Here is a 24,762-nt window from a genome sequence, read left to right as displayed (position 1 = left end):
CTGCACTGAGTGGGAATTGTCCTTCTCTGTCCAAAAATCGCCACCAAATCGGTCATTTGTTTTGCAGACCTCTTGACGAGCAGGACGGTGATGATGCCGGCTTGGCGTCGCCTGGTTCGCCACAGCTGCCTTTGCGACGGTCGCAGCGCCAGATTGAGCGCATTGACCGCGAGCGCCTGGAGCGCATCAAGGCGGAAAACGCTGAGCAGAAGCGGCGCGAGCAGGAGGAGATGGTGGGCCGGTGCACGCCAGTGCTGGGGGCGGAGTCTCCACAGGCCCCGCCCCCAGTTCCCTCAAGTCTCAGCTCACCACTGATGTCGCCAGTGTCAGCGGCAGCGCCACCTCCACAGATGGCATCTCCTCAGCCACAGCAGCAGCAGCAGCAGCCAACGTCAAGTGAGCATAATACTATGTTGCTATGTTGAAGCAAACATTTATTTTTCTGTTGAACAGCCACTGAAGTAGTTTCAGTGGTGCTCCAGCTGTGCACCATTTGCGCCGTTCTGATGCAGTTACATTTTGCTGCACCTAGTCTGCTCCGAAAGTGACAAATTGATCAATATTGTGCCTTAGCTGCACCAAAAAGAAGACGCGGTCACGGGAAAGCAACTATTTTCGAAACCATTAAGCCTTTCAGTTGGCTACCTACTAAAACATTTCTGGAGTTGGCAACCTAGGTCGCTGGTGGGCTGGCTCAAGGTAGAATTTAGCAGCCAGTTTATTCACGCGCATGTAAGAAGGAAAGAGGGGGTGGTTATGTCATTTTTTGAAGCCGGCTCCCCCTGCTCTCTTGCTGCTTTGCCGCTGTCTTAATGTACTTGGGCATGCTCAGCTGGCATTGCAGCAGACGACAACGCTGCACCTAGCGTTGCTATTCGCTGCGCTGTCGGGCAGACTCTCAGTAGTCCTCGAAAAAGCACGTGACTTCAGGCACACTTTTTGGCATGCAGCTCGGATAGCGAGAGCTTCTCCAGAGCTTTCACTTCCTCCATGTTTGCGCATCATGTCGGTCAACCCTGAAGAGGGCTGAAGTGTTTTCTGGATTGAAGAACAAAAGCTTGGAGGAGGTCCAACGAAGTCAAGCTTTGTTGGAACAAGGGAATTTTGGCCTTGCTGATTCACTTCGCAAGAGTGATGAATTTGTAAAAAATTCCTAGAAGCATTGAGACACAGTTAAGCCTGGATGTAACGAACCTCCATTTAGCAAATTCCTCGATACTAAAAAGTTTCTGAATCCCCCGTGCCGCCTCCATTGAAGGGCATTTATTTCAGACCTCCATGTAACGAAGGTGTTGTGGCGGTGGACTATGACGTAACGAACTGGCTTTGCCATCTTATCTGTTAGCTAGTGCTGAGCCACTCAAAATTTGTCAGAATGCGAAAGTTTCGTGACGATAAAGCACGAACTGGCATGAGAAGAACAGTGATCGTAGCGAGTGGCTGCAGTTGACGCAATGCGCCATGATCCATTGCTGTCGGCATGTCATAACAACAGTTCATGCTCAGAAGCGGTGAAATATAATAGGGCATACGAAAAAAAGAAGCGACACGAGTACGTGGCCATCGCTGCCGTGAGGTGGCCGCGGTGCTCCTGCCTCCCCCACCCTCCCTACCCTACTCGTAGCAGCGTTGTGCGAGCTGCAGTGGAGGTGGTGGCAGCTGCTGCCACAGTCGTGCTATCAGCGCGAGTGCGAAGCATCTCTCCGCTTTTATGACTTCGAGTAACGCTTTTCTGTAAACGTTTTCAAAGTGATTTCACCTACATTTACTCCTTATTCTGGTTTTCGTTATGTGGTGTCCTTCCGACTCTTCTCGCAAGTACTTCATGTAACGAAAACCTGCATGCAACGAAAAATCTGACTTCTTTAATGTTATGACCAGGTTTACAGTCAAACCCAGTTGTAACGAATCTGAGTGGAGTGAAGTATGCTTTATATTTAACGCTCGAAGCTGTCTTAGCATTATTCGTGTGAAGTGTACTTTCTACAACAAACTGTACATTGTGTATTGCAAACATGAGCGTGCGGTCGATGAACACCCACGGGCGCCACGCGCCGGCTCTTGGAAGCCTGGCTAAGGTGCCTCAGTGTGCCCGCCCCACCACCTGCTCCTTTCTCTGGTGCCGGAGCACCGGTTGAGAAAGAAAAAAAAAAGTAACTACATACTAACAGAGCACACTGAGAACCATACTGAAAAACAAGGCGGCCATTGAAGCAAATGCACGGGAACGACCGAGTGCTGAGGGCCGTCTCATCTGGAAGCCAGTCTATGATGAACTCGAAAAAGTCTTGCACAAATGGTTTGTAGACATCCATGCGTAAAACCTACCCATCAGTGGCCCCATGCTGCAGCAGAAGGCGAAAGATTTCGCGCGCATTTTGGACATAGAAGGATTTGTGGGGGGGGTGCAGTGGATGGCTGCAGAGGCTTAAGGACTGGTGTGCTATCACTGGAAAGATGGTTGCCAGAGAGAGGCAGGCAAAAAATACAATACTCTCGACAACTGATCTTTCAGACTCTCTAGGGACCGCAAAAACGTGAAAAAATCAAATTTCACCAAAAGAGCCACTAACTTATCGCCAATAAACCACAGGAAGGGGTCAGTTGTTTTGTGCACATTCTGAAGCTCCTCATGACTTAATTTCGCCACGCGTCATTTGCACAGACGACATGCGGCGACCGCTTACATGAGTTCGGCCTTGCTGTGCTACTCTCGGCATGCTGACAATAAACGCACAGGTTGGGATAAAGTCTAGATGCAAGATCGAACATGCTGCTGCGGTAGCTGAGCGGAGCCTGCAGTACGGAGTGCCTGGAACGGAAACACAATGATGGCAAAATGATAAGAACAGACAAACGGCCGAAGCAAGCGCTCCGTCGGCGTTGGCCTAAGTAATTAGGCATTGCGACTAGAGTCAAAATCTGCATCATATCAGGCAATATGCACACTACGGTGGCTAGTGTATAATGAAGAGCGTCTTTTCTGGCATCGAAACTCTAGTTGTTTACGGTTTTACGTTAGAAAAGTCAGGGTTGTGGTGCGTTTTTTCGCGGGTACGCTGACCTTGCTTTGAAATGCGCCACCATTTTCTTATGCGCTCGCAGTCTCTGTAAAGCCGTAAGCCTCCCATGGTGCTGCCACAGGTGGGACTTGTGCGATCAAGGTTTTCGTGAGAAACCTCGCGCGACCAGTCATTAATTTGAGGGGGGATGAGGGTCTTGAAAACTTTTTTTTTTATTTCTTAACATATCTTCCTGAAAATTGGCATGCAGATATATCTTTGAATGCTAATCCCAAATATATATTCAGATTTTATATATCTCATCTAGAAATGATGATATGGCAAAATAATTTATGCCACTTAGGTCTTTTCTTACGGGCGATTATGGTGATTTCTTAATTAAAAAAACTAGTTTTAAAGTAATTCTGTCATTCTTAAGGGCCCATCGCACATCCTAAAGCTCAAGAAATTTTTAAAAAGTCATCACATAGGTCATGAATGAATAACAAAGTAGGAAAAAAAAAAACAATGCGGGAGTAACTAGCTTACATCTGACCTAATTGCTAGTCTATTGGGTTTAATGAAAATTGGAAAGCTTTAGGATGTAGCTGAGGTGTTGCTGAAAAAAATGATACCTACTTAAATAAAATCAGTCGATGCAAACATTGTGAAAAGTTCCGTAAGGCAAAGGCATTTGATCGAAAAAGCAAAGCTGAGAAAATTGCATTCAAAGTTCTGCTTACTCTGCCATTTTTGTTTACTGATCATATGGAAAAATTTAATGCTTTAGCATGCCGCCCAGTCATTGCCAAACACAATATAACACCAAATTTACAGAAATCTGTTCATGTAAAGATTATGAAAACCTCTGTATTGCATTGGCACTTGACAAAAAAAAGCTCCGAAAATCACTTGCTATTTTCTTTGAATCTGCCAGACATTCACAAAAGTCCTGGGCAGTAGTCCTGGGTACTGTCAGGCTTGTGCTTCTTGGCCATCCTCTTCTTCACCTTTTCAGCATTGGTGTGACCTTTATCAGACCTGCACAGCCTCTGTTTATCTTTTTCAAGGCTCCTACCAATGAGGCAGCTCCCAGGCCTGTAACCAAGCTGTGCTGCAACAGCTCTGCTGGTTGTTGCCATTCCTTGGTTGAAGCGAGAAACTGCCGAGCCCCCCCAAGGAGCTCTCCTCAAAAAATATATATATAAAAAAAACAAATGATGTTATCAGTGGCGGCAGCGGCTTGGCGCGCTGCCAAGGTCCGCGCTGCGCGTGCTTGTCGAAGCGTTGAGCACGCGAGCTCGGTTCAGCCGCGTCCGTCGGCACGAAGCGGCGTGCGCAAACGCCGAAGTAGACGTTAGGCTTAGGTCAGCCGGCTCGGCCGCTTCCGACGACACGGAATTCGAAGCGGCTTGCAGCGTATCAAATGTCGACATTTTCCACGGGCTTAGTCCAGGCACATCCACCGGCACTGCAGAGACTTGCGGTAACACCGAAGTTGACGGCGATCGGCATTGTCCAGCCGCGTCCACCGGCGATGCTGGCGTCAACAGGGTTTGTCCAGCCGCGTCCACCGGCGAAGCTGTTGTTGGCGAGCTCAGTCCAGCCGCATGCACCGAGGGTACAGCAGCTTGCGGCATCACCGAAGCTGCAGTTCTCGACGATGCAGCGCTCTACTTATTCCATGCGAGTCTCTTTTCGCCGACTGCTTTTCGCGTGCTTGCTTTCAAGCGCGCGTCTCGGGCCATCGTGACACACGGAACGAAGACACCAGGCAGGCAAATACACGCAAAAGCACGAAATTCGAGGCTAAAAGAAGCGATTCAATAGCCAAAATATCTACAATAACGATAAGGAAAACGGCAGAACGAAAAATACTAGGAAACAAAGAGGAGCGCGAAAAATGACGGGCGTGCAGGCGAAAGCAGACGACGGGAAGGAGCCGTACAACGCAGCCGCGGGGGCCAAAGCATGCGTCACGGCCAATCAGAGGGCTGCGCCTCGAGGAGGCGCCCGTTTTACCCAATCGGCGGCCGTCTCGCGACGCTTTCCCCCCTTGCGAACGGGTGCTGATAGCTCCGCTGTGCGAGGGTCTACAGCTTGCCGAAAGGTGCCAAATTGGAGAGCGGGAAACCAGGTTTCAAACGAGACCAAGATGGCGCCGATCGGTTCGCGTCGCGCGGAGCTACGGCAGCTTGAAAATGGGGCAAACCTTCGCGCTTGGCGTTCAATTTCGGCTCACCGACGTTTCTAAATTGCCGTTTTTTTCATACTTTGAGTTGGAATTCAGCTAAAATATTTTGTAGAGGCATAGTTGGGACATTAAAGACTTCAAAAAAAAATATTTTGTAGAGGCATAGTTGGGACATTAAAGACTTCAAAATCGCAATTTTTTAAAATTGCCATTTTTGACCATTTTTCGCGATTTCAGGACCCGCGTCCCCCCTTAACCGCCACCTGCCAGGTTGCATGAGGACACCATCTTTTATGGGTACCATCAAGGGTTAGCACAAACACCCACAGACGGTTTCTTCCTCAATTGGGCAAGTAAAGCTTACGCCTTGTGGCACGGAAATTGCGGAAAAGAAATTGCGGCACGGATTTTGAGGCTTGCCCTGGGATGGAGTAGAATGAGGAAGATACGATACCAATGCCATTAACCCGACCAGTCTTCTTTCCTTCTGTGTTTTTTTGTCTGGCTGATAGACAACGTAATAAATCGCATCAGCCACAAAAAGATCTGCGGGAATGCATTTTCTCTGCTTCACCATATGGATTTTGTTTGTTTTGGATGATATACATTTCGGATAGCACCACTATTTTTCGCAGCGCCTTGACAGTTGTGTACATGATTCTACCCTATCAAGGTCAACGGCTTTATTCCCTCATTAATTGAAAATCGCGATTACAAGCTTCAATGGTTGTATTCTTGGGGAAATTGAAGTTTTCAATGCTCAGAAGTTGGATATATAGCAGTTAATTACTTCCTGGTGTACCGTATTTACATGATTGTAAGTCGACCTATTTTTTAAATTTTGAAAATTCGAAGTGGGGCGGTCGACTTACAATCGAAACGAAAACATCGCACTGTAAGTAAAGGCGAGATATCGGGCATGCTACAGCATGGTTGCATTTTTGCTGCGCGACTCCGTCGCATCGCTCGCGGTGCTGGCATTCAGCAGCTGCTATGCCAATGTGCAGAAGTGGCATACCCTTCCAGCAGATGTGGGCGGCGGCCGATGGCGGCTATCGATAAGCAGCAAACTGGCACCCCGCACGTGGCTGCTGACTGCAGTTGCTGATAAACGGCGGCAGCCCGATAACGCAATCGCGTTCGACGGGAAGCTCAAATGTCCAACAAGTTTTCTTTTTACTTTCAAATGCGCACTCGGTGCTCAAGAAAGCGTTGATAGCTGATGGAAGGGCCGCTGTTCCAACCGAGATGGCACCCCCACTTGTAACGGCAGCGGTGCCGGGGAGTGTCGAAGGCTGGTGGAAGAGCCGATGCCATTCACGCATAGTTTCTCTTTGGCTCTGACGCATTTGACTACTGCCGGCCGGGTTTCACAAGTTTCTAATGTAGTGCTTCGTCAGTCATCATTTGTGCTCCAGGTTTGGCAAGCGACCGGCGCTCATTCATGGCTGCATTAAAGAAGGCTGCCATTTTTTTATGCCGAAGAAACGAACAGCCACACGCCAGGCTGCAAGTTCGACATTGGCAGCCGGTGATACAGGTGTGGCAGCTACAGCGAGGAAAATTTTCAGTTGTTCCACGCTATGTTGTGATGTGGCTGTTTTCGAAGTGCAGGATTTTGCTGGATGGCAACGTTAAAATGACGTGCTGTGGGACTGCAGCAGTGATCACAACGGCAGTACTAGTGAGGACGATGGCGCAAGTGTGGACGAATAGTCCTGCGACTAATAAATTTTCGTTTCGGAATGTGTCCACGGGCACGCCCGCGCACGGCAGCCGACAGCGGCTGGCGATAAACGGCGGCCACTGGATAATGCTATCGCGTTGAACTATTCAAGGCCAAGCTTAAACAACCTCTGAAGTTTTTTTTATTTTTGGGAAATGTAATTGGGGGGTGTCGACTTAGAGTTACAAAAAATGTTTATCATTTAAATTGCTTCACTTGACCAGTGGTTATTTTGTATATTCTGAGCCCCTGTGAACTGCCCTATGATGTAATGCATTCTTTACAAGCTGAATTGGCATCCTCTACTGATTGCATTTGCTGGTATCAAATGCATTTGAAATGAGGAGATAGGTAGTGCCACAGTGATAGAGCCACATTCTGAGGTGCCTTGTCCGCCGAGTGAATTTGCTTGGATATTTACATGCGGTGGCATAATTTTATTTCTGACTGACCAGCTTGATGAACATCTTGTCTGTTTTCAGCTCCCGTACGGACATTGCCTGCCACTCCCAAGGAGAAAGCACACGTTGTGGCATCACCCTCGCAGCCGTCTCCAGCACGGCGAGGCAAGGTGCGCAACAGCGAGTCGACCTCTTCGACAGAGGGGCCTCCAGAGGACGGGAGCCCGCTGATTAGCCCCACTCGAGCACGCAAGAAGCGGCCACACGAAGAGGGCGGACTCCGGGAAGGTCCCAAGAAGGGCCCCGCCCCACGCAAGGTAGGACCGGAGGGGGCAGGGCCCAAGGGTCGCCGGGACGGAGCCATCCACAAGAAGGGGGGGCTGTCCCGAACTGAGGAGGATGCTGTCTTGGCAGCAAGGGAGGAGCACCATCATCAGCCAGCTAGGCGCAAGAGTGACGACACAGATGCCAAGAAGAGGAAACACACACCAGAGGTGAGCCCCTGCACACGTGGAGCAGCTTCCTAAAGCGTGAGCAGTCGCAGTGACATTTCCTAGTCATTGCTTTAGTTCTTGCTCTCATGTCTTTGCATGTTAGTCAGGCCTGCTTAGCACCTGGACAACAGTGGACAACTGATCCATTGCCAACTGAAAGCCGCTGTAATCCCAACTGTGTTTCATGCACTTGTTCACTCATCTGTGTTGTGGGCACAGCATTGAGATGTGTGCACCTCTCCCCATGCAGCCCGTGTCGCCGTTTGGCAAGGTGGTCAAGGTGGTGCGGACAGTGCCTGAACCCAAGAAGAGGGCCCGGCGCGAAAGCTTCACCGACGAGCCGGCACTATTCAGCCAGCCAGACGTGCTGCACAAAGAGCATGAGCCGCAGACTGCACCAGTGACACTTGCAGCTACGGCCAGCCACACACCTGTGTCGACGGCTGCATCGATGACGTCCATGCCAGCAATGGCAACGACACCGAAGCCTGCCCTGCAGCACAGTGAGGAGTCGGTGTATGACTCGGTGGAAGCTCATGTGGCGCGCCTCGCTGGCGGGATGGAGCACGGCCTCGTGCCAGCCACAGTATCAACTCCAGCTGCACCCACGCCTACTACTCCAGTGGTCGCTACGCCCGGGGCACAGGTGACTGGGCTTACCGTGCCCCAGCACAAGCCGACTGCTGTCAGACATGGTGAGCACTGCCAGCCCCTGTTTCATTCAGCTCCAGTTCAGTGTCCTTTCTACTTGCTAGGAGAACTGCACTGGTCTGCTTGGAAATGCGGCATTGAAAGTGAACATCAATGGTCATGTTCTTTGGTTCAGCAGTTGTACTCTTGATGACATATTTGTTATGTCAAAATCATTTTAATGTATCGCACACTACAATGCGGTCATACTTTACAGTACATGCAACACACTCACAGTTGCGCTCTTCCATATTGTAAATCTTGTTGCTGGCTGTTGATTTCATTAAAACTTGGTGCCGGGCTAGGTGGTAACTTAGCTCGTCATTTCTGTCTTGTGGCCATTTATCTTGCACTGCTTTACTACATTTCATCATTATTATCATCAGCCTGACAGCACCCACTGCAAGGCAAAGACCTCTTTTTCTCAAAATTTTTTTCAATATAGTGTATGGTCTTCGCAACTAAAATAAACAAAACTAGACTGCTTCAGTACCATATAAAAAAACATGATGTGCAAAGAAATGTATACTACTTGATTAGACAGCATAACAGTATTCAAACTGTAATGAGGGCGTGCAAAGCAAAACCCATAAAATGACAAGACTGGCAGCAAAAAATAACATGATTACTAGTAAAGCCTCGTTTATTCAGAGTTCAAGGGACCGGAAGAAATGCCGAGATTATCCGAAGGTCTAGGTTTAAAAAATTCCCCGCGCCCCCAGAAAAAAAAAAAAAAAAAACTGTCAGAAATGTGAAGATGCAGCAAGGCGTTATGAGGCGGCTCCATTATGCTAACACCTGTAAGCCCCTGACGAGCCGCCCGTTTTGGAGTGCTGGAAGAACAACACAAATGGCAGCAAGGGGCCGGGGAATCACACACTGGCGTCGGAACGGTGAGACGTTTTCTAAAAAGGAAAAGTAAATCACCTGCGACGCGCCAGTCAGCGTCCAAAAGCCATGCGGAGCTGGGATTGGACTACCGGCGAATGTGTGGTATGACGGTTGCACTTGCCGCGGGTCAGCAGCGAAGCTCAGAAACTGAAACTACGCGGTCAGGCTATTTTTTGACCTAGTGGCAGGGGCCTTCCGATCATCGTCATGCCTGCCGTTACGCCCACTAAAGAGGTGCACGGATTACAATGCACCATGCAATAGGTGGGATTTTTACAGGATCACTTGCCCTATTATTGTGACAACTCGACGCGCCCCTTCGGGGGCTTCCGCGAAATTCCACAAGTAGGCTTTCCTGCATAGCGTAGGTTACAAAACGGGATGGCGGAGGTCATGGTCGGGGTGTTATGAAGTCGAAAGGGTGCATTCTTCGGATGTGGGCATTAAATATATAGCGCATTATGGAAGGATAAAAAAAAACGCGATTTCACGTTGCGATTGTTCAAAGTGGGTCGTCGGCAATCTTGTTCGCAGCACGTGTGATGTGTGGGAAAGCCCACTTGCGGAATTTTGCACGAGGTCAAGCCTAGCGGCATCGGAATGCGATCGTTCCGCGTGATAAACGACGGAGAAGGAAGGGAATGGGACCTCTGTATTGTTTTCCTGGAGTTTTTAACACGATCATCGGCTAGTTTGCCCAGATATTGTGGTTTTGTCACAGTCGAATTTATGAAAGTCTGCGCAGTATACGATTGCTCATGAGTATTCGGGAATTTTTGAATATTTGGAAATTCTCGAATATTAATTTCTCAGATACGAATAAGAATTGAATATCAAGCATATACAATTCGTATTCGAAATTTCGAATATTCGCACACCCCTAGTTTATACCTTTAAGGCCCCTCGGCAGAGACAACACACACCTTTGGCCCCAGCTCCATGTAAACAGCACCTCCTGCCTGACCCGACCAGGGAGAACGGCAGCCGCCTTTTCCTGTCCTCCCCTTCATCTGTCACTTTCCTATCTCCTTTCTTACAACTTTCCTGTCTTTTCCTCTCTTCTTTGTTTGTTTTTCCTTTTTTTTTCCCCTGGCAGCTAGGGTTAATCTTGTGTGGTGCATTACTCTCCGTTTTGTCATATTGGGTTATAGTTAGGGTGTACAGCTGGTGTGGGCAGGACAGGCTTGCAAGTTCCTGTCCCGTCTCTTCATTGGGCTCCATGGTGGGTAGCTGGCACCGTAGCCGAAAAACATCAAACATCAAACATCTTCTTCATCAAATGATCGCCCTCTCAAGAGAGGGCGGATCGATATCACCCAACATTTCCTGCAGAAGAACAAACAAAGTTTCCCAAAGTTCCGTGTTATACATAGTGAAGAAACAGAAAAGTCCACTGGAAAAATCTCCTCATTCATTGTTGAGAAATGTCCTACAGGTGCCTTGGGCTTAGGCTACAAAGTTACAAAAATGGCCAGTGGAGACCTCTTGCTTGAAATCCGATATAACGTCCAACATTCAAAACTTTCAACATTGTGTGTATGGGGGACATGCCTGTCTCCATTAGTGCCCACCGATCACTGAACACTGTTCGTGATGTGATTTCAGAAAATGATTTCCTCCACCTCACTGAACAAGAAATCAAAGAAGGGCTTGCTGAACAAAACGTCGTTGATGTCCGCAGGATCAAAATAGGAAAAGAAGGCAAAGAAATCCTGACAAAACACATAGTCCACAAAACACATAGTCCTGACCTTTGCTCAAAGTACTCTCCCTGAATTGATTGAAGTCGGTTACCCCAAAATCAATGTGAGACACTGCATACCTGATCCCTGACAATGCTTCAACTGCCAGCGGTTCGGCCATGGCTCGCAGAGCTGTCGTGGGCACAAAACGTGCAGAATACGCTTCTAAAGATTATCAGTCCTAAAACTGTGAATCTCTAATGCACTGCGCTAACTGCGGAGGGGAACAACCTGCATGCTCAAGGCCTTGCCCTACATCGAAGGCTGAGAAAGAAGTTATAACTCTCAAAACCAAAGAAGGCATATAATTTAAAGAGGCATGAAGACAGATAGCGTTGATAAAGAACACATTCCCATTCACAGCGCAAACGAATTTTGCCGATGTGGTGCATGGGGACGATGTGCCACACCGGGCTTCGGCCACTGCTTAGACAAAGCCTCTGGCAAGGCCATCCTCGCCCCAGGCCCCTGGCGGGGATAGCGAAGACTGCCCTGTCATCTCCCAAAAAGTCCCTTTGTCCCTTGAGGCGGTGGACAACCAGGCCTCTCCTCCACACCTGAGGAGGCATGAATTCTGGACACCCAGAACCCCTTCGCGGGCCTCCAGCGCTTCGAGCGAGGTGATGGATGCAAACCCCAGCAGACCCACACTGCATGGGCTGCATAGCTCCCTGGTGTGTGCAGAGAAGGATAAAGCCCGGATAACAGGCCCAGGCGATAAATAACCTTTTCATTGAAATCCCGAAAAACACAAGTTCAACGGAACTGTAGAGGTTTTTCGAAAAACTACGCCGACATAACAGATATACAGTGAAAGCTCGTTAATTCACAACTCGTTAATTCGAAATTTTCGATAATTCGAAATAGTCAACATGGTCCGGTCCACAGTGCATAGAAGTCTATGCGCGTAACAGCTCGTTAATTCACTCAAAAATTGGCGCCGCCACCCATAATTCGAACTGCGCGCCGCCAAGCGCCGCTGTTGAAAACCATCGTTGGAAGCTTTCACGGCAGAACGATAGATGGCACAACCATCGGGGCGCCGCTTGGGTGCTGGAACAAGTACTAACCAGTCTTTCCTGCCGCGAATGCTTCGAGAACGACGTTTTAGTGTTTTAGCCCTCGTTTTGCACGCCGCTTGCTGTGAGCTTGTGTCTGCGAGATGTGTTCGCGTAGGAAATACTGCGCCATGACGGTGAAGGAGAAAGTGGCGATTTTACGCGAGGTGGACGAACGGAAGGCCAGCAAAGTGGAAATTGGAGACATTCCACTGAGCGGCCCAATTATCATGGCGAAGGCGGCCGATTTCGCCCTGCGCATGAATGTGGAAGATTTTGTCGCCTCCGAAGGATGGTTTCACCGCTTTCGAGACAGACATAATCTTGTCTTCCGGGTGTTGTCCGGAGATGCCAAAGAAGTGGACGCAGAAACTTGTGCCACGTGGCGAAGCGGTGCTCTGCAGCAGTACTTAGAAAGCTACTCAGCACAAGATATATTCAGTGCTGATGAGACGGCTTTGTTTTACAAGCTCCAGCCCGACAGAACAGTAACATTTAAAGGGGACAGCTGCGCTGGCGGTAAGCGAAGCAAAGAGCGGATTACTGTTCTGGTCGCCACTAATATGACCGGGACGGAGAAGTTCCCTCTTTTTGTTGTCGGATAGGCACAGAAGCCTCGGTGTTTCAAGAACATTAGGACACTGCCGACAGATTACGCCGCCAACAGCAAGGCGTGGATGACGGGCGAATTGTTTAAAAAATTGAATAATGGCTGCATTTGGGCGAGTTGGTTTTCCATTCTGAACGTAAAAGAGCAAAAAACACAAGGACACAGACTAAGGCAGACAACACGAGCGCTCGTGTTGTCTGCCTTAGTCTGTGTCCTTGTGTTTTTTGCGCTTTTACGTTCAGAATTAAAAAATTGCTCCTGAACTTCGATCGGAAGATGGAGCTAGGGAAGCGTCAAGTTCTCCTTACTGCTCGGCACACAAAGTCGACGCCGAGCTGAAAGCCACAAGGCTAATATTTTTGCCCGCCAACACGACTGCAGCCTTGCAGCCAATGGATCAGGGGGTGATCAGAAACATTAAATGTTTCTATAGGCGCCACATGATCGAGCGCAAGATTTTGTGCACTGGAAACCAGAAGACCAGCACCATCACATTGCTCACAGCAATGCACATGTTGGTGCGTGCATGGGAGCAGGTCACGCCGTCCACAATTGCAAACTGCTTCCACCACTGTGGCTTTGCTGCCGGAAGTATGGAAGAAAGTGGCGACGATGGGAGTCCAGAGCCTCTGCCTGCGGCTGTGCTTGCTGTGCTGCAGGACGTTAGTTTTGATGATTACGTTGAAGTAGACAGCGATGCAGCAGTGTGTGGTGTCCGAAGTGATGAGGACATTGTCGCTGAAATTGTTGGGGAGCAATCTGTCCCAGAAGAGGCAGAAGACGAGGACGACGACGAGGAGCAAGAGCCCGTGCGTCCGTCCGCGGCAGAAGTTATGGGAGCGCTGAATGTCTCGCGCCTCTTCTTCAGCTTTGAAGAGGGGGAAGAAGACTCCCTGCGTCGCATTCGCGCGCTAGAAGACCGAGTGACTACGGTAGCCCTCAGAGAGAAGAAGCAGAAGATGATAACAGATTGTTTCGCTAAATAAATGTTTTTCGTGCCCTCCGGGCATCAAACGCGGCCATTTTTGCTCACTTTCATTAGTTCAAATTTTGGTTAATTCTAACTGGCCTGGCGGCCCCGTGGAATTCAAATTAACGAGCTCGTTAATTCGAACCTTTATAGTTCGAATTTTCGGATAATTCGAACTACTCTACTTGGTCCGGCCAAGCTCCATACAGATCTGTGTATAAAAAAGCCCGTTAATTCGAAAGCGAGTTGGTTCCGCTACCGATAATTCGAACTACGCGCTGCCCCGTCTGGGTGGCTTGGCACACAGCACGTGGCAAAAAAAAAAAAAGCGCCAGCGTGTACTTAGGGGCTGCCAAGCTGCTGCCGTGGCCGATAACACCATGTTTTTTTTTTTTTTAGGAGAGCTTCTGCAGAGGGGTGGGGCGAAAGGTGGGCGAGCTGGGCGAGCGTGCGGGACCTTGGCAGCGTGGCAGCAGCCACCTGTAACATCATTTGTTTTTTTCTTTAATTAATTTGAGGAGAGCTCCTGCATAGGGGTGGGGGAGAGGGAGGGGGGGGGGGGGGGGGGGGCTCGGCAAACTTGGCAGAGCGCCAAGACGTTGTGCACTCTAAGCTAAAGCTTAAATATTCGCATTAGACACTCCTGTTTTTACTGCCACTCTCCTGTTTTTAACCTCGCAGTAAGAAACGCGCGCCTGATCTTCAGGGCCGGTGTTTCAACGATGCTAAACACTAGCGGCACGGCACGAACGCGTCTGACCGCGTGCGTTTGTTGATGACGGAAGGACGGACGGAGATATATGAAATCTCGACACTTCCAAAAAAATCTGTTGGAAACTTTTTTTTTCCCGCGTAATGAACCGTCCCCCCAAACTGATGTCAACTTTTCTGGGAAAAAAGTGGGTCCATTACGCGAGTAAATACGATAAATATTCATTAATTCGAGCCGTGTTAATTCGGAAATACGGATAAGTACTGTCGGCGCGGCCCCAGCCAATGCCCATGAAGGGCTATCACTTCACACAGGCGCTACAAATTACGTGGGAAAAACTTTTTTTTCCTTTGCGAGTGGTGTCCATCCTTTCACCCATCAGTCCCCAACGGAACCACGCGATCATGACGCCAGCTTTTAGCATCGTTCGCTGCAGAAGGCACTTGCTGATATCGCGCGTTACAATGATTGAGTGTCAGTAGACGGCGTCCGCCCCAATCGCCCATGGCACGATAAGGCGAACATAATGAAAACCGGACAAGCGCTGGCACTCTGCCAAGTCCCCCCCCCCCCACCTATGATAGAGCTACCATCGCGGTGGGTAACGGTGTGCGCAGTAAAAATAAAAAATGAAAAGTCCTGGCCAAAAAGCCCACGGAATACCTGAGTGCTACGCTTGGAGCCATAGAGAAAACAAAAACTTCTAACATTGCACTAGCGTCCCTGATAGATTGTTTTTCTTGCTTTTATTGGCAGTTCAAGGTGTGTAGAAAGAGCTTTTTCTGTTGACAGATGTTGTTTAAAACCATGCCGGAAAGAATGCAGCAACTTATTTTTGTTCAAATGTAAAGAAATACGAATTCGCATTGTCAAAAGGTCGTTGCGCAGCTTCTTGGTGCACTGCCAAGAGATGCGTTGTAGACCGTGAGGGTGCGAAATGGAGGGAAGCATTAACGAATGACGCTTTTTTTTTCTTTCAAATTCTTAGGCAAAAATCGAGGTGGGTGGGTTCCTTATGCTACTGGGTTCGTTAGGGAGTAAATACGGTACATATAGTACATATATACCGTAATGCAAATGGTTCTTGTCAGTTTTTTCGAGGCATAAATTTTTAGGCGTCACTTTTGACAAGAAACTTACATTTCTGTCACACATTAACAACCTGAAAAAGAAAGCATCCCAAGCCCTCAATGTATTAAAGGTACTCTCGCGAAAATGGTGGGGGTCCGATAGAGCATGCCTATTGCAAATATATCGCTCTTTGGTGCGCTCCAAGCTGGACTACGGGTGTGTGGTATATGGTTCGGCAAGAACATCCTACTTGAAACGACTGGACCCTGTTCATAATCTTGGTTTGCGCCTATCAACTGGAGCTTATAGAACATCCCCGGTAAAGAGTCTTTACGTTGAAGCTAATGAGCCCACACTAGAGGATAGAAGAGTCACACTAACATGCACGTACATCCTAAAAACCCGTTCTCTCCCTAAACATCTCTGCTATACCATTGTTACCAAGTGCCCATCTAGGAGATTATTCAATAATAAACCACATTTTATCAGGCCACTAATAATGCGCTTTGAAGATAAATGTGAAGACTTAGCAGTGCTGGACGCCCTACCTAATATTGCACAAAGACATGAATATCTACCACCATGGTACAGCCTTCCTTCAGTGTGTGACTTCACATTGACACACTTAAACAAAGAGAAAATACCACACGAGCACATACTACAAGAGTTCTTTGCACTACAAGAAAAATATGACACACCGAATTTTACACTGATGGCTCAAAAACAGAAAGTCATGTCGGAAGTGCAGTAATTCAAGGAACAAATGAAAAAATGATATGATTGCCACAGTATGCATCGGTATTTACTGCGGAGTGTTATGCCATCTTTGTAGCTGTAGAACAAATAGTAAAACAAAACATAAAAAATAGCATCATTTACACCGATTCACTGAGTATGCTAAAAGCGCTGCATTCTACAAATGCTGCTGAACCCATAATAGGAAAAATCATACATAACATAGTTAAAATTACAAAGCAAAAACATAACATTATATTCTGCTGGGTCCCTAGCCATGTTGGAATTTTAGGTAATGAGAAAGCAGATGCTTGCGCAGCACAAGCTAGATTTGGCCATATAAAACAAGTTAACATACCACAGAGGGATTTTTCTAAATTACTGCACAGTAAACTCAGGAATAAGTGGCAGATTGCATGGGACGAACAAACAAACAACAAACTACATTCTATAAAACCTGTTTTGGGAGAATGGAGATCATGTACACATCAGGAGCGTTTCATAGAAGTTATTTTGTGTCGACTACGCATTGGACACACACACCTTACTCACAACTTCTTACTGACAAAAAACGGCAAACCTCTCTGTGAAATGTGTGGCGATGAACTCACGGTAAACCACATTTTAATTGTATGCAAAAAACTGGAACAACTGAGGAAAAAATATTTCACAACATTGTACAATGAATACATCTCACTACACCCCATGTTACTTTTAGGAGATCAAGCACTGGTTGATTTTTCTAGCATTTTTAAATTTCTCAGAGAAGCCAATGTTTTATACAAACTTTAGATATAAAAAGCGTAACCTTTAACAAAAGCTCTAACCGTGTGTTTGGCGCATCATAGCCTAAGTTGCTTTTGCGCCATTAAAATCAATATAACTAACTAACTATTTTTTCGAGGCCATTCGATAATTCGAACTTGTTTCCCGGTCTTGTGAGGTTCGAATTAACGAGCTTTTACTGTATTAGGATCAATACTACATGTAGCTTTGTGTCTTCAGGAAACCAATCTATGGCCACAACACAAGATCCTAGAAAAATACAAAACCTTCCATCAAGACTGAGAGCAAACTGATAGGCTTTCAGGAGGCATCGCAATCATTACACAAAGCGATGTCCCAGCACAAGAAATACAACTAAAAACAATCAGACTCATCAGCCACAAAACAATAACAATATGCTGTGTGTACATTCTACCTAACCTCACAATAGAAATGCAAGATCCAGAAGACCTATCTGAACAACTGCCAGGGCCATATCTGGTATTCAGGGATTTTATTGCTGTCTCTTCTTTTTTTGGGGAAGCGAGCAAACTGACAGCAGAGGACAAAAAATTGGAAGATATACTTTTCAACAATACCTGCTTGTGGGACACAAAGCCATTTACTACAGTAGAATCTCGGTGATACGAAGCCGCTTGATACAAATTCGCGAAATTCCCCGGCCAGAGTGCATTGTGTATGATATGCGGAATTTCGGATGCTCCGAACTCTCTCCTTTGCCTCTACAGATAATACGAACGTGCGAGCCGCGACCGGACCCTTGAGTAACAAGCGCTGCCCGCACATCGCTGATGTTGCAATCGCTAATCGCACGGTACGCACCACGCACAGTGAGTGGCGGTGCACGGCCAGCATATCGGCAAAGTCTCCATCGCTAATCGTGCGGTACGCACCGTGAGTAGCAAACTCTGGCCCCGCAGCAGCATATAAATCTCGTCAGCCGTAAACAGATCTGCATGAATGCATTTTTCATGCTTCTGCATACGAATTTTGTTCGTTTGGATGATACAATATTTCGGATGATACGAATTTTTTCGCGACCCCATGAGATTTGTATCACCAAGAGATCCTAGTGTATAACCCAAGCTTGGGAAAAATTAGCTGTCTTGATTTAGCATTCACATCGCATTCAGCTTTAATGATTTTGTGTGAGATATTTTAGATGACAGATGACCCCCAGGGAAGTGATCTGCCTTCGGTCGTAAAGTTATCATCGTTAACACCTATCACCCCAACCAGACCACACCGCTGGAAATTCCACCTAGCCGACTGGTCGCTGTTTGCAAGCCATGCCACATTAGACAGTTTTGTGATGAGCTCAGCGTAGATAAAATAAATGAAAAATTCACTACTTGCATAATCTCTGCTGCAACAATTGCTATCCCTCAAACTTCAGGGCTTGTACGGAAAAAACAGAAGGTATTGTGGTATGGTGGACTTGGGAATCCACAGCTGCAAAAAAGAAAACAAACCATGAGGTGTTTTTCGTAGGGACCCCATGGCAGAGAACCCACTCATTTTTAAGAAAGCTAGAGCCAAAGCGTGCTACACCTTCGTCAAAACGCCAAGAAAAGTTCATGGCAGAAGTATGTTTCCTAATCAGCAGTGCAATCTGTTCAAAGAAATTGTGAGAGCAGGTCTGCAAATTTAATTGCGACTACTCGCCATTCACATTCCCACTGTTGTCAACACCAGGTGCTCAAAACAGCCTTAGAAGAATAAACCAATATATTTGGCGAACATTTCGCTGCTGTCTCCAGTTGTTCCTTGTGTGCAGATACATTCCAAAAATACAAAATCATAGCAGAAAACCAAAACTTCCTATAGAAGCAGGCATGAACAAATACTGTTAACAGGCAAATCACAATACAAGAACTAAATAGTGTACTTTCTGCAGGTAAAAAGACTGCTGCAGGCCCAGATAATATACACTACATTATGCTCGCACATCTTTCCGAGGCCGCCGTAGAGGCTGTTCTAAATTCTTTAACAAAATCTGGCTTTCAGGAAAGATACCTAAAGCATGGAAAAAAAGCAATCATAGTACCTTACATGAAACCTGAAAAACCATCTATAGACCTAAAGCACTTACCAGCTGCCTAACAAAATCATTTGAAAGTGTTTTGAAGATCCGACTAACCTTAGTCCTTGAACCTCGTCAGCTTCTCGACATACATCAGTGTGGTTTCAAAAAGACATGCTCGACCATAGATCATCTTGTCCGTCTTGAAAAAACATTGTCTTGTGGTCTTCTTTGACATCGAGAAGGCATAAGACACTACCTGGAGGTTTCGCATACTCGGCAATCTAGCAGATCTAGGCATCCCTGGCAGGATGCCGAACTGTCTGAGCGGCCTTCTAGGCGACCGTTCATTCCAAGTACGCCTAGGTACTACCCAATCAGTTACTTTCATCCAGGAGGGTTGTATTCTAAGTACCGCACTTTTCATAGTACAGTAGAATCTCGTTACAATGAACTTCACGGGACCGCCGAATTTAATTCGTTATTTTTAAATATCGTAGTATTGAAAAACCATTATTTTCATGTCAGTAATGCATTACAATAACTAAAATTACGTACCTTTGCAGCAGATTTACGTGTTGGTAAGTAAATAATGAACGATAACGTTGGGCACAGTTTAACTACAATTTATTGCTTGAAGAAGTCTGTGATCTTCTTCTGGCGAGTAGACGACAATCGCTGCAGGACGAATGCCTCCACATCCTCGACCTTCCTGTGCACGTCATCGGGGACATCTTTGCAGCGCCCGAGGAATGATCGGGTCTTCTTTAGAAAGACTAGGACATCCGAGCCGGAAACAATCTCTTCCTCTTCGTGCACTTATCCAGTGTCGGCATTATCTTCGTCACTACTACATTCTTCTTGCTCACGCACTTGATTCACCATGTCTTCGGTGGTGAGCTCCGCGGATATAGCCGCTGCGCTGTCGCTGTCCACATAATTCGAAAGTCGCTGTCCACGGTAGTTGCCCAGCCGCAGACGTTTTCTTGAGGGAGCCAGCTGCGACTCTCGATGTAGTTTTATGATCTTGTCCCAGTCTTTGAGCATCGTTGCCATTGTTGGCGGTGTGATGTCAAGCTCCCTGCACAAGTCCACTTGCTTTTTTCCAGCATTCAGCTGCAACAGAATGTCCACTTTTTCTTTAAGTGAAAACTGGCGTCGTTTCTTTTTAACGCGGGGGCCAGGACAACTCATTGTCAGCAAGGCTAATGCACAACACAAACTCAGCGCCGATAACTTTGCAGATACTAACGTTGGCTGTCAACGTGGTGACACTGTGCTGAATAGGCTTACGACTACGGCGCAGTATGCGACCACACGCTGGATGATGGATGGATGATAATGGCCTTACCCTTTGTATCGGGCGGCAGCTTGCGCCGCCTAGCCTATATTCATTCAACGCGACACTCGCGTTGATGCCGACGCTGCTGGGGCTGTATCCGTTGCAATGGGTTCCCCAGCGCATAGCTGCTGCTTCGGATGACGATGATAGGCGTCAGCTTCAGGGATTTAGTACGAAACTTTGACGGAACTTCGTAATAACGAAGCGTCTTTCGATGATTGCGAGATTAAATTACATACTGTATTCTGAAATTTTCGGCAATCTGAAATTCGTAGTACTGAAAGTTATTTACATTGAAAATATAGGCATTTTGGCGGGGATTTAAAAAAAATTAGTAAATCTGAAAATTTCGTTAATCTGATGTCGTAGTAACGAGATTTTACTCCATAGCAAAAATAATCCCCAAGTCAAATATGTATTCAATGTATTAGATGACCTGCAAATAGCATGTACGTCCTCCAGCATATCAACAAGTGAGAGACAGGTACAGGTGACTATAAATAAATTGGCTAATTGGGCAGATAGAAGTGGATTTAAGTTTTTTTCCACAAAAATCAGTAACTGTGCTGTTCTCGCTCAAATGAGGCTTGCACACCAACCCCACCCTATACCTGAATGAAGTTGAGTTACTAGTAAAACACGAAAACAAGTTCTTGCGCATAGCATTTGACAAAAAGCTCACATTCATACCTCATATAAACATCTTAAAGAAGAAACCATCTCGAGCTCTCAGTGCACTCAATGCACTTTCTCGAAAACACCGGCGTTCCGATAGAACTTACCTTTTGCAGATTTATCGCTCTCCAGTTTTTTTTTATTATTATTATGGATCTGTAGTCTATGGTTCAGCCAGGCTGTCATACTTGAAACGACTGGACCCAGTTCACAACTTAGGTCTTTGCCGTTCAACCAGAGCATACAGAACACCTCCCATCAATAGCCTTTATGTAGAAACAAATGAAATATTCCTAGCAGATAGAAGAATGATATGCACAAGTGCTTATGCACTGAAAATAAGATCTCTACCGAAACATATTAGTTATCCGATTGTTACGAAGCGCACCTCCAGTATACTATTCAGCAATAAACCGCAATCGATCAGACCTCTGATTCTCTGTTTCGGGGATAGTTGCCAAAACTTGGAAATACTGGACAACCTTCTTGATGTTGCCTCGAGACATGACCCACTGCCCCCATGGCACAGCCTTCCCACTGTGTGTGACTTCATGTTAACACACTTCCGAAAAAAAAAAAAAAAAACACCATATTAGCACATTTCACAGAAATACCAGGCACTACAAGAAAAATATGCGAACTACACAGAATTTTACACAAAAACAGCAGAATATGTCGGAAGCGCGGCTGTGCAAGGAAACTGGAAAAAATTGTAAGATTTCCTAACTGTGCATCATTTTTACTGTCGAATATAATGCAGTCTCTATAGCTGTAGGCAGAATAATGAACAACAACATTCAAAACAGCGTAAGCTACACAGATTGATTTAGCGTGCGCACTGCATTACATTGGAGAAATGCAGTTGAACCCTTAGTAGGAAACATATTACACAATATAGAAAAAGTCAGAACAGAGGGACATACAGTAATCCCTCGTTATAACGAAATCGCTTTACTCGAAATATCGTTTTATTCGAAATTTCTTCCGGTACCGACCCAAACGCATGCATTTTAGGTCGCATTACTAGAAGCGCACAAAGAGCTTGACCCGCTTAGAGCGAAGTGGCGAGCGGAGGCATCGCCGCCGCCGCGGCGACCCTTTTGCACATGCAGTGTCAAATTAATACAGCCGACGAATTAGTCTCAGGCAGGCACAGAACAGGCCACAAAAGTACCAAACCTACGAGCGATGACCTGCCTGGTAGCAAATACCAAGCGAGTGCCGAGTGCCCCCAGCTGTTTACAACGGATGCGAACGGAAGCGCGCCCGAATTGGTCGCAATCGCGTCGCTGGTGTCCCCCGTGATAGAATCCAAACGAAAATAAAATTTTCGTGACGCTTTGCGATGCCAGAAAACAGCGGTCTCTTGGATGCCGAAAAGTGTCCAAAAGACCGTGGGCACACTTGCGACATAGCATTCCATGGGGTGCGCTCGGTGAGCAAAATTTTACCGCTCTAAAGAACAATTCTGGCGCTGAAACATGCCAAAAAAGCACAAAAGAAGTGTCGCTCCAATTATGAGCCCATTCACGCTTGCGAGTAGCGAGCGAGGTGAGCTTTCGGCAATGTACTTAGCTGCTCCCTGGCTGTCGTAGTCGTTGCTAAGACTAACCGTTTCACATTGGCCAAAGCAGACGAAACTGTCAAAAGCGCGCCAGAATGTCATTCCCGAGAGTTTTCGCTTCAAAAGAGAAGGCGACCCACAGGTCGCGCTTGCAAGTGTGAACAACGGTGTTGTCGAGCTGCTGCCTGATTTCGCTGCGCCGGCCAAAGCACCCTCGATTTGGCTGCACTTTCTGCATTAGTACACAAAAGTAAGCAAGGCAGCAATGTGGGCTATTGGGTTGTACATTTGGATTGAATAACGCGCCACACACTAACAAAACGACAACTGAAACAGAGGACACAGGACAAGTGCGCACTTACAACCAAAATTTATTCTCATACGAGGGTACATAAATACATTTCACGAACATGCTGAAACAATAAATTCATTGCCAAACGGCTGTGTCGCACGCTCCGTTTCTTAGTTAGATGCACCTCCTCACTTGATAACAACACCGAGGGTGTGCTTACGCACTCGTCTTCTCCGGTCTCCAATATCTCAAAGGCTTCTTTTATTTTCCTTTCTTTCTTTTCCTTTGCCCGACCTAAAATTGCTGTCTGATCAAAGTACGGTGAACATTTGTGATTTGCGCAATGGGGGCAAGGTTTCCAGGATTCGTTATTTTTCCTAAGTTATTACTGTGCCCTTTCAAGCTGGTGTTTAGAAATCTGCCTGATTGACCTATGTAGCTCATGCCGCATGACAAGGGAATTTTGTGGACTATACCGGTGGCAGATTCTACGAACTTTTCTTAGTGTGCGATACCACAAGTGTTAGCTAATTTTTTCTTCGACTTATTCATTTCATGACAAAGGCTCACTAATTTCCTGGGTGCGGTAAACACCAGGGGAACATCATATCTGTCTGCTACTTTCTTTAAGCCGTGTGAAACATTATGTACATAAGGAATGACATTAACACCAGCACCCTGCTCTGCATACTTTTTCTGCGGTATTTTTCTATCCAGTAGCTTTTGTAGATTCTTTTCAGCCACAGACGTTATTAGCGCGTCAGGGTACCCACTCATCCTTAGCCTATCAATTTGCCTCTTGATGCTACGCTCTACCTGATGAGAACACGATTTCTTAAGACACTGCTCCAAACTGTTGCTTGCTAAACTCTTTTTCACCAATTTAGTGTGCGCGGAGTGATAACTTAACAAGTTCTTTCCCGTTTTCGTCAGGTACGTCCAACACGTGTGCTTGCCACCTTCTTTTACCTCTATGTCGAAGAATCTAGTCACAGAGTTCTGTGGCAGCTCGAACGTGAATCCCAGCCCAGCGAAAACCTCTCGGAAAACATCTAATATGCTGCTTACTGACAATCGGCTCGCAATCGCAAAACGGAAACAAAGCAGGAAATCATCCACAAAACACGGCACAAAAGTGCCGTGTCAGTGTAGTGCCAGTTCCTGAGGTGCGAGTGTAGCCCGACACTAGTGCTGTCGGTGCAGCGGCCAAATCGAGTGCAAAAGTGCTTTTCGTCTGCTGCGGCCATGTGTTGGTGTTTGTCGCGTGTTTTCACATATGCGCGAGATTGTGCTAACTGCATTGAACGCTGTGCAAATTTGCTCGAAGTGGCACATCTTGTGGAGTGGCTATAAAATTTGTTAATTCCAAAAGTGGTGCAGAATTTGACACCATTCTTTCCGTTGCGTTGTGCAAAGTGGCGCAGGCTGGTCGACCGTCACCGATTCAACAGGTACTTTGAAGAGGCAACAATGAATGGGGCATGCGCAGAACGACCGCCGCCTCGCACGCCGATCGTCGACACGCGGGCAGTTTGAAATCCGTTCACACCTTTTTCTGCGCCGCCTCATCCGTTTTGTTCCAACCACGGCATTGCAGCTACTATATGAAACATGACTAGGGTGTTATCCACGCGACAGAAACTTGCTCTCGTGTTACTAGTCCACCGCTTGCGGCGAAAGCGCAGGCGCTCGATGTATGTGCGAGAGATCGCTCTTTCCACGGGAACAACTCACCGATGGAAAGACCGGTGCTTCGCCTTCTGTTGCCAAGCGTTCTCTTTGCC

At 46.9% G+C, this 24,762-nt stretch overlaps 1 protein-coding gene across 1 annotated transcript in view; it reads left to right on the top strand.

The window, feature by feature from the left end:
* Positions 1–24,762, top strand: part of pps (protein partner of snf) — a gene marked incomplete in the record, with an annotated part of 147,377 nt that overhangs the window by 30,790 nt on the left and 91,825 nt on the right. The window contains 3 exon segments of the mRNA XM_077660973.1: positions 68–396; positions 7,405–7,817; positions 8,068–8,512. Coding sequence (XP_077517099.1) covers positions 68–396; positions 7,405–7,817; positions 8,068–8,512 — 1,187 coding nt within the window.

This window comes from Amblyomma americanum, chromosome 4 (assembly GCF_052857255.1).
Source record: "Amblyomma americanum isolate KBUSLIRL-KWMA chromosome 4, ASM5285725v1, whole genome shotgun sequence".
Taxonomy (NCBI): Eukaryota; Metazoa; Arthropoda; class Arachnida; order Ixodida; family Ixodidae; genus Amblyomma; species Amblyomma americanum.
This window is presented reverse-complemented; position numbering and strand designations above follow the sequence as displayed.